The following is a 14,962-nucleotide window of genomic DNA, read 5'->3' as shown; positions in this document are numbered from 1 at the left end:
TCTGTTGATGGTGGCTTTGGTTCATATATTTCATTTCTCTGAGGAAGGATACACCCAAGGATATTTGAGATTAATTAATATGAAGCACTTTACAGAAAATGGATTAGCTGCAGGGATAATTAATTATAGATAAACAACTTGGAAAGAAAAATCAGCACTGAATTCTACAGTTTATTCTAAAGGCACTTGATGGGTTTCCGAGAATTCCAAATGCTTCGGTATTTCAGAATTGGGGGGTTTAAGTAGAAGTGTATGATTAATAACTCTGCAGATAAAACTGTTCCAATTTTTATCTGCAGAAGTCTGCACCGCTACAGAAATCTGCTCTCCAGACGTCTATTACCTTGCAGACTTTTAAATCCCTTTTTAAAAAAAATATATATACAATATATAGGTACATTCCTGCCTGCCCGACCTCAAAAGAGAAGCTATTCTTGGTGTGGTATTTTGCTACTGGAAAAGGTTAAATTTATAGAAAGAAAGTAGCAATTGAAACATGATGTCCAGATTTACATTGGCACAGATATGGCTGTGTGTGATAAACAGAGGAACTGAACAGATTGGGAGCAGATGGAGCACAGAAAATCAACGAGAGAACGAAATAAGCAATGCAGTCTTATTCTTTCTGCTTCTTGCCTTCTTGTTCCGTTCAGTGGTTTCTTTATGGACTCTGTGCATCACACATAAGAGTGTAAGCCTATATAGCCTCCTCATAATGTTAGACTTTTTAGTCCTCTTTCGTCTATTGCACTGTCTAACAGCAATGTAATTCTTTGCTTCGTTACTATACCATAATTATTTTGAGGATCACAGCAATCACCTGAACTATGGGCTTTTTCTTGAGAAAATCCTTATTCAGCTACCTTCAAATATACTTGTCATGTCAGCTAAGGAGGTGGTTCAAGAAGAAGATGGAGCTCTCCCTATTTCTCCTTGCCATGGCTTTGATGTGCTTCCTGTCTTATAGTCTTTAAGATACTGTGCCACAAATGTATGAAATGCTGTAGTTAATTACTTCCCTTGGAGAGAGATTTCTTGTGGAAACTATGTGTGGTGGGCTTTTCTTAATAGTCTGAATTTCATGGAGCAAGCCCACCAAAGCTAGTACAACTAGTCCAGAATCGCCATCACTAAGCAACATGGTCATGACATTCAACATTGCCAATCTGTGCCACTTAGCAATGGCAGTTCCTGCAGTCCCATTTGTCATTAAGGGAGGGCATCATGTGACTGAGACTTCCAAATTCCTTCCAACCTCCTCATTTGCTTTTGGGAAGCCAGTAGGGAATGTAAGGAATTGCACTTCCATGACCATTTTCCTGTTAACTTGCACATCACATTATTTTTCATGTATAGAAGAACTAACAGTTTACACTCAGTCTTTTTCTCTGTGATCTCTCTGCTCTGTCCTCCTTTGCAGAGCATAGAGATTGGATAGAAAGAAATTTCATGAGAATATTGCAAGCTATTTCCATTGTGCATTTGTGGGCCCTAGCTGCAGACTGCCAGGGCAGTTGCATTGTTTTTGATGTGTAGAAGAACAAACAGCTTACTCTCTTGCAATCCCTTCTTCTCCAATAGCTCTGGCTCTGCAAGTAGGTGGGAGGAAAAAAATACAGACTCAGAACACTACATATTGACTGTAACGGGGTTCATGAACTGAGGGATACTGCAAAGGTAACAAATGGTCATCAATTGGTTATATAATTATTTTTTCAGCACCTTTGCAACTTTGAATGGTTGCTGAGTGAGTAGTTGATAAGCAAGGACCACCTGTTTATACTGTGGAAATTGTGCTTGCATCAGCTCAAGAAACTGAGATCAGGAACAGAATTGCCAGTGGATGAAGATAGTCCTCCAAGAGTCTACCATGAACCATAGAATATTCTGACCATCCTCTCCATTCCACACAACTCTACAAATAACCATTTAAAGGCCACAGAATGATGAGCAGCCATTCCTTTCCACTTGCAGTCTAGTCAAAACTAAATACAGTAGACACCAGGAGAATGAGAAGCTATGTTTCCAGCCGCCATGTTGCAGGGAGTGTAATTGTCCCAGTAGTGATTCACATTTAGGTGCAATTTGTGTGGAGTCCCTTTTCACAGAAACCCTTCTCAGTTCCAGTGAGATACAGAATATGGGGAAGAGACTGTCTTCTGCACATGAGAGTAACCTTTTTGTAAATGACTAAATCGAATCGAAATCGAATAAACCTAAAGACCTGATTGTTTCCCTAGGGGTTTGATTTAGGAGGTTAGGTAAACTCTGCTGTTGTTGATTTTTATGAGCAGAGTCTTTGTTTTATCCTTGGGTGCTGCTCAGAGTCAGCTGTGTGAGATGAGCAGTCATATAAATCATGTAAAGTCCTTCATTCACTCACGAGGCTCTGAGTTTAGTAGTGAAGGTGCTGGCCAAGAAACCAGGAGGCAGGGAGTTCTAGTCCCACCTTGGGCATGAGAAAACAGCTGGGTAACTTTGAGCCAGTCACTCATTCTTAACTCCCCAAACAGGGTTGTTTTTTTGGAGAAAATAGGAAGGGGAATTGGCATGTTTGCTGCCTTGAGTTCTACATGAAAGAAAAGATGTGATTTGAAAAAAAAAAACTAAGGAAAGAGAATATTGGGCAAATTCCAACCCATAAGCATCTGTACCAGTGGTGAAATTCATTTTTTTTTACTACCGGTTCTGTGGGCATGGCTTGGTGGGCATGGTGTGACTTGGTGGGCATGGCTTGGTGGGCGTGGCAGGGGGATACTGCAAAATCTCCATTCCCACCCCACTTCTGGGACCAGCCAGAGGTGGCATTTGCCGGTTCTCCGAACTACTCAAAATTTCCGCTACCGGATTTCCAGAACGTATCACAACCTGCTGAATTTCACCCCTGATCTGTATAGTGCAAGATAAGAAGCCAATGTCATTTGGGGGAGGACTTTCCTGGGTTTTGTCTTTTGCCTGGAACATACTGGGGTTTGATGGTAGGAAAATAATTTTGAAGCTCTTTGCAGGCAGTTTTGTCAATTTGTGAAGTGGGCCCTTTGCTATTGCCACAATCTCTCTTGCCTTTTGTTTTTAGGACAATCATCCCTTAGCTAGCCTTCCTCTGCTTGGCTATTCTCTGACCATTCCTTCTGAATCTGAGAACATTAATAAAGACTATGTCTTTAAGCTACACTTCAAATCCCATGTGTACTATTTTAGGGCGGAGAGTGAATACACATTTGAAAGGTATGTTTATAATTTTACTACATACTATGCTGTTAAATTCTATAATTAAAAATGGATGGGTCATAAGTACTGTCATAATACAGCCAATTTAAATAAAGCAACATGAGTTCTGTCAAGGAGCTACAATATCAAATAGTTTGTTTCCTGCAAAATGTAAGTTGGGTGCCAGACTTCTCCAGTCCAGACCCAGGAATCTCTCAAAATTATTAAATCACATTTTAGCTAATCTTGTGCATTGTTTCCAAAATCTTATATTGGTCTTAAGACGTCACAAGCATTTTAAAAAGCACTAAAATCTGGTAACATCTGGTGAAAGAATATCAAAACGTTGTGAAATGGAAATGTGAGCTATCTATAAAGTTTTGAAATGGGGAGTAAGGATTGTAATTTTAAAAAATCCCCAAATATTTTGATAGTTTTTTATGAGAATACTAAATCATTGATATAAAGAATTTATCGTGTTTGCAATGTGTGCAGAATTATTCACCCAGGAAAGGGAAGATTGTATAAGGCCGCTCATACCCCACAAGTTGTTACAAGGGATTCATTTTTGTTGAGAAACAAAAGTTAGGAGTATAGTTCATACTGGGGGGGAACAAAATGTTCTGTGCATGACTTAGATCCAAGCTAGTCTGTCTTTCAACCCAGACATGTATATTTAGGATATTATGGCCCATAGATCGTTTATTTACACGTACAGACTGAAATGTAATTGTGCAGGACATAAATTATCTGGGATGGGATTGGTAGGTAAGAGTAAGAAACAGCCAAGAACATTAGCAATCTGAATAATCATTTCCATCTAACAAAAAAAATGAAAAATGTGGTACTGGTCTTGCTAATTTTCAAACTTTCTATAAGGTAAATGTAAATATTCTGTAGCAAAATGCATTTAAATAAATGTGCATTGCTGTATAATACAGCTAAATTTAGTTTACAAATGGTGGTTGAATGCAGGATTTCTCAAATTCCAACTACTTTAGAGTGTGTGGACGTAATGATGGCTGGGGAATTCTGGGAGTTGAAGTGCACACATCTTAAGCCTGCTGAGGTTGAGAAACCTCTTGCACAGAACCACTACTACACTCTTTTTCCCTCTGCCATCACACTGTTAAGAATGGGGTTTTTTAGCTCTTCCATACGAGATCCCATCAGAATTCCCATGCCTAATTGATTGTTCCAAAGAGATGAACTTGAAATGGGCGGAACAAAGATTGGTATTCACTTTTTTTTCTGTATCCCACTGCGGTCCTCTTAATGTTTAGCACGGCTGCTAGGATGGAAAAGGCAACCTATGTCTTTGGGACAACCTATGGGAAGAGTTACCTTCATTGTTCTTCCCCAACTCCATCCCGTTGTGGCCAACCAGATCAGCTGTTGGAAAAACAGTTTGAAATAGAATTGGAAAAGAATGTATTTTGCAGACAGGAAGAGAGCCATCTGTTCCTTCCGGGGGTGGGATTCTACCAGTTTGGGCAAACTGGTAGCTCCAACGATCAGCTGGAAGTGAACCGGTTCGCCCCAACAATCAGATGGGCCCACCGCCCTGCCTGCACTATTTTCCTATCTTTATCTTCTCAGCTGATTCGCATGGCAGAGTGGATTGCCATGTGAATCAGCTGTGATACTCCTCTGAAGAATCCTGGAAATGAAGCAGTGGTGGGTTGCAGGCAGTAGGCAGTACGCCCCGATTCGAGCATACCAGTGCCTGCCTGGAGTACCAGGTACCATTCCAGTACGGTGCTCTGGAGGGGTCACCTGCCCGCCCGAGCTCCTTACCTGTATTTGAGCTCTTTAGCACTTACGCACATGGAGCACACGGCACCTGTGTGACGCTCCGCCAAGCAGCTGGAGCATTGCGGAGGCATCGGAAGAGGTAAGGACACATGCGCACACTGTTCACGATGTGCATATTCGTGTGTTGGACGCCAGGCCCTGTTACAACTGTACCAGTTGCAACGGGATCCGGAACCCACCACTGAAGATTTCTTCAAACTGCATGCACCTACACAAAGTGTGCAATTACAGAACTGGTTGTGAAACCAGGAGGATCCCACCACTGGTTCCTCCCCTTTTCCCCTCCTATTGAGCTCTCCCAAACTCACCTAATAGGCAAAAATATTTTGTGAAGCCACATCCACAACAGAAAAGCTTTCCACCTGTGACGTGTAGCAAGTCTTGATGCTTGTTTTTCTTCTTGCTTAGGTGGATGGAGGTAATCCGAAGTGCTACAGGCCCAGCCTCACGGGTCCGTGTATTAAGTCATGAAGAATCCCATGTTTATTGATGGCTGAACTCCAAATGGTTCATTCCAGCAACTGCTGCTTTTTTAGAGGATATTTGAATTTATTTTCCCCTTTTAAGATTTAGTAAAACACGAATCTATTAAAAAATGTTTTGGATCAGCTTTTGGAATAATGCCTCAGCAGGTTTGTTTACTATTATCAGCCACATGAGGGTTTCATGTCTTGTATTTGTTCTTTGGTGTGGTTTTTTAGCTTGTGCCAGTATTAAAATATTGTCCCTTGGAGTGCCAAATGCCAAAAGATATTTCTTTGCCTCAAAAAATTTGCACCTAAAATATATAGACCAATTTTGTAGCAACTTCATTTTTTTTGTATTTCCTTGAAAACAAGATGCCTCTTCTTTAATATACAGACCCTCAAAATGAGTTTTGGACTGGTTTTTGTTTTGTTTATTTTTATCTTCTATTCACTTCACCCCCTCAACGTAAATCTTCGAGATAAAGTTCTTTTACTTTTTGATGTTTCTACAATTTGCTTGTGAGAATTAAAACTGGCAGTCAAACATGTAGTTTGTTCAATTCATCTCACTTCTGGAAGTTGGAAATATTTCCTTCCTATACTGACAGATAGGTTTGCCTGCTTTTTTCTGATGAAAATTCATATTGAGATAGAAAATCATGCCTGAGAAAAGTTTACATATTTTACCCCATGAAATACTTGTAAGAATGTCTTAGGAAGTTTAAGATGGTATAATAATTTGTGTAACAAAATGTCAATATCTGTGTTCTACAAGGATTATGGCATTAATTTTTTGTCAGAAAAATTGGTGTTTCAATAAGAACAGGTGCAGGTGCATCTCTTCAAAGGAAACATCTGTTTCTGTAATGTTTTGTCCCAATATATTCTGTGCTCCTGCACCTTTATAAGTGGTACTATAAATCAATTCATATTTTGTCTGTACAAATTTGGAAGCAATTAGATAGCCTTAAATATGTTCATTTAATCAATGTCCAGCCCATTTAAAGAGTCCAAAAACAGCCTTTCTCAACCATTTTTCCCCCTGGAGGAAGCCTCTGAAATAATTTTCAGGGCTCATTTCGTTGCATAAAAATTGTTTTATCTAAAGCTCACGGTACATTACTATGATTAGCAAGCTGGGTTGCAGCATATAAAAATTCCCACCTTTCGGAGTGTTGGCATTGCATGATACACAAAGTTTAAAAAACAGTATTTTTTTCATATAATAATGAAACCGCTCAAGTTGAGAAAGGCTGTTCTAAAGATTTGACTGAGAATATACATTTTCCAGCGGTTGGAATAAATTTATTGTGTATTATTAGATGTAATATGAATCCCAGCACATTTGTGGCACATTTTAAGAGAAAGGGTTATCAATCAATCTCTTGCTTTAAGAGGAGGTTTGCCAAATATAGAGGCTCTGTTGTATAAACATGTTTTAAGATTTGCTTACTGAAAAGGGAATAAAATACCTCAACAGCTTTAAAAACTCTATAGCTTGGAGGGTTTCTTCTGAGGATGTTTGTTTCTTGCCTTTTACAAAACAAATGTTATTTTGAACGCACATAATTGATATCACATAATTTATGTGTGCAACTGATTTGGGCAACTTATCGCAAGTTCATCAAAGTGAGTCCATGAAAAGTTGTCCAGCCACACGCATGAGCCTTCCTTTGGCCTGCACATCCCAACATGCATTTTGCAATCCAGGGTTGATTCAAAAGGTTTTCTCTCCAATATCTCTTCCCTTCCTGCAACACCCCCCCTCCCCCAAAGGCTGTGGTTTGATTTTTTTTTCCAGCTAAACCATGAAATTGAAGCTGAATCCTGGAAGGCTGTAGACCCTTGTTGCTATAAAAGAGCCACTCCTTTTTAATTGTTGTTTTGTTTTTAAGTGGTGGGAAGAAGATGAACCAAGTCAACTAGGCTGCTTCTGACCTCATTATGTCTGGTTGAAACCTCCCCAGCTTCTTCTGTTTCTTAGAGAAATAAACAGCTACAAATAGATTGGGAGAAGAAAGAAGTAAAGCCAAAACAGCTGAAACTATATTTAGAGAAGGTTTTGCATACAATTTTGAGGGTTTCATATAAAATCATGCAAACTTATGACCATCTTCCTTATTTACTATCTTAGCTTGTGCCTTTTCTGTTAAACAAGGTTTGCAATGATCTGGTTATAGGAGCTGGATTTGCTTCCTGGCCTGGGAAGCCACAGTAGCTAAGGGTGGCACAAGTTTTCAGCATTTGCCACTGTCTGTTGCTTAGGGTATAAATAGCATGAGCACAAATCAATTAGTCACTGTTTTCTATTACCTATCAGAGACCTCTTGCAGGAACATTGCTTTATACAAATTTATTTTTGCTTTCAGCTCTTGCTGTTTAGATTTCCATTCAAGATATAATAATCACACCGCCTTTTTTAACATTAATGTTCCTAAATAAAGCAGCAACGGCACTGAAAGTGCATATAAAGGTTTTCCCCATTTTACTCCAAAGGTATACCATTCAGATTACAATATGGATGCCAGGGGTATCAAACTGGCGGCTGGCGGGTCAGATGTGTCATGTGTAGGCCACACCCACCCCAGCTCCGCGAATGGGATTATGCACTTCTATGTTTGGTTTCAAATAATTAAAACTAATTAACTGAAACAGTTTGTGCCAATTGCATTGACATTTCCTTGATCACACACACACACACAACTAAAGAAAGCAACTAAACAAGCCCTGACTGACACAAGCCATCCTCAGCAGTTTGTCAAGAAAACATGTGACAGTTTTGCTGATTGACTGCAAAATTGATAACCACATATGTGGTGTGAGTCTAGACTTAGTCATATATGCATGGCACTTCCTATATCAAAACTGATTCAAAAAGTATATACCTCCTTTGTAATTCTGTTTTAGTCTAGCCATGACTGGGGGAAACACTCAAAATTCTTAGGCAATATTTCTATCTGTATACAACTTAACAATTCTACAAAAATATTTACATCTGTTATTCCAGAACACTGCAGCCATAATAGTGTTTGGACTTGCAATAACACAATAGCTTATGATCCTGTTTTTCCCTTTAAGTGTCGCTAACTTCTGAAGTGTACTTTCTTGTAAAGTATGTGATATAAATACGCTGCTCAATGACATATCAAAATGGTTGTATTTCTTTATTTCTGTGTCATGAAACATACAAGGTTTTGAGAATAGGTTGATATCTGACATAAGCAAATATACTGTATACAGGTTATAAACAGCAGAATTACAGAAGTAAACAGAGCCTGATCAAAGAATAGGTCTTCATTGCATATATCACATGATGGCTAAAAATGGGACCTGAATGGATAGAGATTTAAAAAAGGCATTCCCAGATGCTTATGAAAAAATAAGCCAGATATTAGACTGCTATGTTGTGCATTTCCAAAAAGCAACTGTTGACCAGTTAGACCTTTGCCGTAATTCAGCAAGGAAATCATAATTTTATGCTTCTCTTTAAAAAAAGCATCCAACTCATACTTAGAATATTTTATCCAGCTACTGTGAATTCCTCAAGTATGTAGATGTTTTGTATATTCAGACTCTACTAAAAGTTATTAGATGACAGAAATATACAATTACTGTTCTCTTTCTAGTATCCATAATTTTAAATCTGAAGACATTTAAAGTTGATTTATGGCTCTAACAATTAAACATCTCTAATTAAGAACATTTCTAGTTCACCATAATGTACAACAGTAACTATGCTAACCTAAAAGAGCAAAAATAAAGTCTTGTGACATCTTAACCAATTTATTATGGCATAAATTGGATTAGAGATCAGTGTTATTGATTTACTACAGTGTTTTAAATTGAAAACCTTCCAGGAAATATTCTGGGATACTTAGTGTAATTTTTTGAAATATTACAAGTTATTCTAGTGTACAGTGTTATATACCCTTTATGTTGTGTATATAATGGAAAGGAGGATTTTATATGCTAATTTAAGCACTTTCAACATTCTATGCATCATATATGCACAGATGTTTGCTAGAATAGCCTCCACCTTCCACCCCAAAACCCCTGTGTAAAATGACTTGTTTGGACATAATGCAAGAGCCATAGGTTACATTGCTAATTCATTTTATAAATTTTGGAAATGAAAACTAAAGAAACATCCTTTGCACATTGCTGGACTAATCTACTTTGTCAGGTGCACAAGTGTTACTAAGATTTTGTATACGTCCATATACATGGGTGCCAAAGAGGGGAGGGGGATCAATAGATGGAAAAGTCACAAAAGTCTACATGTAACTTTGCAAGATCCAGTTGTTTGCTTTCTACAGGTATTTCACAGCATTCCAAACCCACAATAAATAATTGCTGACTAGAAAAATTTCATTCGTGTCATCAAATGGACTCCTGCCCATCAACATTTATAATAGTGTATCAGTAAGGCTTTAAAATGACAAAATAACTGCTTTGCCATTTTGTGTTATTTATGACTTCAATTCAGTAGCAGATTGACAAGGATACAATGAAGTCTATTTTTATGTTTGTGCTTTGGCTCACTGCCTTTATATGAGAGAGGAAGCCGATTTTAGGACTTTGCATCCCAACATACCTGTTATCCTTCAACTTCACAATTAAATCCTTCCATCCATTGATACATATATAAGCCAATATACAACGCACCCCTGTTTGCACTAATGGCTGCAAAATTCCACTATTATTGAAAGCAACTTCAATAGGTTCTAAACTATTACAAAAATATCAATACTGAAAATTATGTAACATACAAAATGCTTCATATAAGGGTCGAGAACCAATCAAAATACAGTGCAATGAATTCGGGGTGGGGGGAGGTGGAGGGTGGCACCTAAACGGTTGTGAGTAAACAGGAGCAACTTGTCACAATTTCACAAGAAAAATCAGTGGTCTCAGGAGTTCATTTACAAGTGTGTGGCTACAATGGAAATATATATTCTAATTAATAGTTAAAAAGTGGCCCAACAGACCCAGATATAAAACCTTTGCAGTTTGAAACACTTGGCTTACTTTCAGATTGCTTAGCAATTTCATTATGAAAAATGGGAAATTTGTCCACTTTACACCAGGAAATTTTGGTGCCCTTTAGCAAAACGACAGAAAAATTATCTTATTTAATATGCAGGAAACTGCTATCAACCGCCAAAGACTAATCCTGAATACATACAACACTGCAATGCTGGATTTTTTAGGACAGTTCTAAAACAATATTTAAAGGATCAATAAACAGTATTGCAAAGTTAAACAGTCAGAGTAAAAATGGACCAGAAACAACAAAAGGTGTTTTAGTTTAAATTTGATTACAATATAATGCAAAGACAATTTGCTTTCACCAAGTTGTTTCATTTATATCAAACAAGATGTCATTTTGAAATTCTATGTGTATTTAAGTATAAGTATAATCTTTATTGTCATTGTACTTAAATACAACGAAATTGGTTATTTACAATTTATATGGGATTAAGTCAATTAAACTGATATTAAAATAAACTGCACTGGCTCAAAACAGCAAACTGGCAATATAAATATAGCAACCTTTTAACTGATTTAAAATAAACTATTGGAAAAACCATATCTGTAGAAGAACATAGCTCTGACAAAATATTAATTTACTAATTTTAAAGAGGAAGTCATTGAGGTTTTTTTGGTTTCCATTTAACAAAATCTTTAAGTCAACATTCTTGCAATCAAAAGTCTTAAAAGGTTACCAGATCTGGGACTGCATACAAGCTTAGCTGAAAACTCGTGAGAGTTATCTCACCTACCTTATCCTAATTCAATGTGTAGCTTACATCATGCTACATTTCACAGACTATAAACACTGGGGTAGAGACTAATACAAAATCCATCCAGTTAACATCACACCCACTCTAATGGGATGGCAACATAGCTGAGTCAAACACAAGGCAGCAAAATATTATTTCCACTCAATTTAGTAAATTGTTCAATCTTTACATTGATAAGAGGATATTATAGATTCTAAACATGCAGTGAGTTCATTTCCATTGACACAATGTGCCCATCCTTTATTCCATTATTATGATTTTCTCAAAACAAATTAGAAAGGAGATTTTCACCAAAGGCTTGGTCATAGGGTTAAATCTTCTACAGCAAGTTGTCTTTTAGAGTTACTGTGTTTATTTTATTTTTTTAGGATTACAATACAGATTTCATGTTGAAATCAAAACAGTGTAATAATATTGAAAGCATTAATTTGTTGTAAATCAACAAAGAGCAATCCCCTCCTAAAATTCTTGACTAATCACACCCTTTTAACTACACTTTTATTCCACTTTTCTCCAAATATCTCAAAATAAAAATTCAGATGGGATTTCTATCATGTATTTATTTTAACAATAGACAAGAGTTATACTGTACTAGTTCTTACCTATTAAAGTGAACTGCAGCTTTCTATTTTAGATCTTAATGAAATTTCATATATCTTTCTCTACCACACAATGAATTTCAGATATTAAACTAAGCCCAAATTTTGATTTCAATGATTGTAACTAAAGTTGCTCACATTTTTAAAATACTTTTTATAACCAGCATTTTGCAAAACTGTCATTATTTATCCAGGATTTCTAGGAAGCATATAAAAAAGTGCCTTTTTCAGTTATATGTTAAGATTAATTCCAAAAGAAAACTATTCAAAACAAATTTAAACTTTGGATTGGCACAATTTTAAACAAGATATAAAACCATGAAGATAAGCAAAACTAGAGAACTCCAAAGAATATAATGTCCTAAATTAAAACAATCAGTTTCGTACCATGATTAGAAACCAAAAAAAAAAATTGCTACTGTGTAACAAAAAAAAATCTGCATCTGAGGTATAAACTGGATTTTTATAGCACGGCTTTATTTCTGACCTATAAACAAAGGTCAAGCAAACCCTGCTATAATACAATTTAAAATTTTCATAGAAACAAAGACAAGCCTATAATAAGTTGATCTATCTGTCAAAATATTTACCTCACTAGTATCATCTACAGAAGGTCTTGGCAATTTGTACAGAGGAATCCGTATGCATGTCAAGCAAATTTCAGTAAAAAAGTGACTATATACAAATTTGTACACAGAGCCAATAATACATCTAATTCACAGATTTTTTTTTTACTTAAAGCGGTTGCCTTCAACTCTTTCAAACCCCAATCCATGTTAAATTAAACGTAGAACATGGGGTTGAACTCCAGGCTTCCATTTCTTTCTTAAAACAAAACCTTAAAACGAAGAAAAGGGTGGCAGTGCCACTAGTGCACGCATTTCAGATCGAAATGCCACCCACCCATGGATCCTTGAGCTGAAGGCCAATGACTTAACACAAGATACCTGAGATTTCACAATAGCTTTAGTTCCTAACTGAAATCCTAAATTTACATCTCAGAAATGTATAAAGATACCTCCGTTGAATATGTGCATTATTTAAAAAAAAAAAACTATACAGAGTTGAAAAACAGTGCTCTTGCTAAAACACCTTCTTCTGTTGATGCACTTCCAGAAATGTCCATGTGATTGCCTGCCAATTGTGGAAGAGCAACCTGAGAACAGGTGCCTGCAGGTGCCCCACTTACGTTGCAAAGGGGGCCACGGGGTCAGACTTCAGTGGGATGAGCTGCTCCCTCCAGCTACTGAGTACCTGGCAAGGGAAAAAGCATGTTGTTAAAACAAAAGTAGTGAACAAAAAATGTTTCACAAAGGCAAATAAAAATAAATGTATCTCGGTTGCAATCTTTTAGAAAAATATACTCCTGCACTTAAAAGCAGAGTCTTGAGCAAGAATTAAGGTTGAGAACCAGCTTTCCAAAACTACCTTTCTTAATCGGGTTTTTTTTAATTTTTTTTAGAAAACTACCGATTTTCTAAATATTCAGTACCAATGACCAACACATGCATACACAGAATATAAAACAACTTTCACCATCAAAGAAGGTTATGAGCTTAGTAGGTTTTTTTCTGATTTTATATTATTTGAAATAGAGATAGCCAAAAGATATTTGCTATTCTGGAAGGATTTATGACTTTCAGCAGAGAACTTCACCAACATCAAAACAAAAGGGCAAATATTTCCATCAGTAAAATACACGTTGACCCTATTCTGATAGAAGCTAATATTTGCTATAGTCCAATAGGAACAGTCCAATAAAAAATTAAACAGCTTAAAGTTGATATTGCTATTTTTGATACACTAATAAAAGTTCTAAACATTCTAAGTATTTCATGATCATCATCATCCTTTTTATAAAGACCCCAAAAACACAACTCCAATGATTTTAATATGAATAACAAGGATAGGAAATGTGTGTAGTAACTCCGTCCAAAAGGAATGTTATTGTTAACATTATTACAATTAATTATTACCTCTGAAGCCTCTGTACTAGTTCAGACACCATGGTATCTGAAATTCCTGGGCAAGCTTCTTCAGCTAAATAAATAGCCTCTCTCAGTTCTTCTATGGAGCCCATGTTTCCCCCACAAGCTTGGCTTCTCTCTTTCAACTAAAAACCAGAAGAGGATTAGTTCTAAGCATCTGAAACATTTACAAAATAAATGCTTATGGATAAAAAAAATAACACAGCTCTGTGCTTTGCCTAGAGATTGTGTGGAAACATACAGGCTGCATATAAACCAGTGGTGAGTTGCTCTTACCTTTGCTACTAGTATGCTGCTTGTGGTCCATTCGTGCACGCACCAGACGTGAGCTGCGCATGTGCACTCCACCACCCCGCGACACCCAGCTGTTTGTCGGAGGTCACGCAGCACTGCACGCTGTGCGCGCATGCACAATTAGCCCGGTTGCCTTAAAAACAGCTATGGAACGGGGGCGGGTGGGTGGGCCAAACCAGCCACTGTACCAGTACGGTGGATGCTGGTCCTGACTACTACCAGTATGGACGTACTGGGCCGTACCGGCCAGAACCCACCACTGATATAAACTATTTTATAGAGTCTGAATAAGCCTTAAATCAATTCTAATTAGAAAATACATATTTTCTATGGAACTCTAAGGAAGGAAATGAGTTTTAAATTAGCAAGTGTTTGTTAATTTACCTAAGAGCCCATTTGATATCAAAATTTGGATGGCTTCTAATCAAAAATTAAAACAATGTCAAAAAAACAACATCATAAAAACCATACCAAAATCTATTAAAAACATAAGCATTAAAAACTTGGCATCAAGTTAAGTTTTCAACATGCAATAATTCATTAAATCTCCCTATACATCACAACAATTGAGCAGCTTCTCTTTCAAAAATGCTTGAAAGATTCGCTTATAAGAACAACTCTGACTGCATTAATTGTCCCCTATTTTCTCCCAACTTTTTCATACAATCTCTAAATGGGAGAAGGAAAGATTAATCCAATGATATTACCTCTGTGAATAATGGCGATATAATTGTAGATAAGCTTCGAGATGCAGGGCGCCTTTGAATGGTATTTTCCTTTCAGAA

General features: G+C 37.0%; 2 protein-coding genes across 7 annotated transcripts in view; one reads left to right on the top strand and one right to left on the bottom strand.

Annotated features, from left to right (window-relative positions):
• The window catches only part of FARP1 (FERM, ARH/RhoGEF and pleckstrin domain protein 1), a 141,401-nt gene extending 134,415 nt beyond the window's left edge, over positions 1 to 6,986 (top strand). For 5 of the 6 annotated variants that reach the window (XM_087726667.1, XM_014063594.2, XM_014063585.2 and 2 more), the window contains 2 exons: positions 3,077 to 3,228; positions 5,434 to 6,986. In XM_087726667.1, coding sequence (XP_087582793.1) covers positions 3,077 to 3,228; positions 5,434 to 5,515 — 234 coding nt within the window. In that variant the 3' untranslated portion in view covers positions 5,516 to 6,986. Of the gene's footprint in view, positions 1 to 3,076; positions 3,229 to 5,433 lie in introns of those variants that run through there. The other variant, XR_001313382.2, reaches the window with a different exon arrangement.
• A 1,644-nt stretch (positions 6,987 to 8,630) lies between these two features.
• Positions 8,631 to 14,962, bottom strand: part of STK24 (serine/threonine kinase 24) — a 35,330-nt gene continuing 28,998 nt past the window's right edge. Inside the window, exons 9-11 of the mRNA XM_087726668.1 lie at positions 14,885 to 14,953; positions 13,872 to 14,008; positions 8,631 to 13,149 (exon numbers count right to left, since the gene is read on the bottom strand). Coding sequence (XP_087582794.1) covers positions 13,113 to 13,149; positions 13,872 to 14,008; positions 14,885 to 14,953 — 243 coding nt within the window. The 3' untranslated portion in view covers positions 8,631 to 13,112. The remainder of the gene's footprint in view (positions 13,150 to 13,871; positions 14,009 to 14,884; positions 14,954 to 14,962) is intronic.

This window comes from Thamnophis sirtalis, unplaced genomic scaffold, assembly GCF_051295495.1.
Source record: "Thamnophis sirtalis isolate CommonGarterSnake01/CBP01778 unplaced genomic scaffold, rThaSir2_p1.2 scaffold_12, whole genome shotgun sequence".
In the NCBI taxonomy this organism is placed as follows: Eukaryota; Metazoa; Chordata; class Lepidosauria; order Squamata; family Natricidae; genus Thamnophis; species Thamnophis sirtalis.
This window is presented reverse-complemented; position numbering and strand designations above follow the sequence as displayed.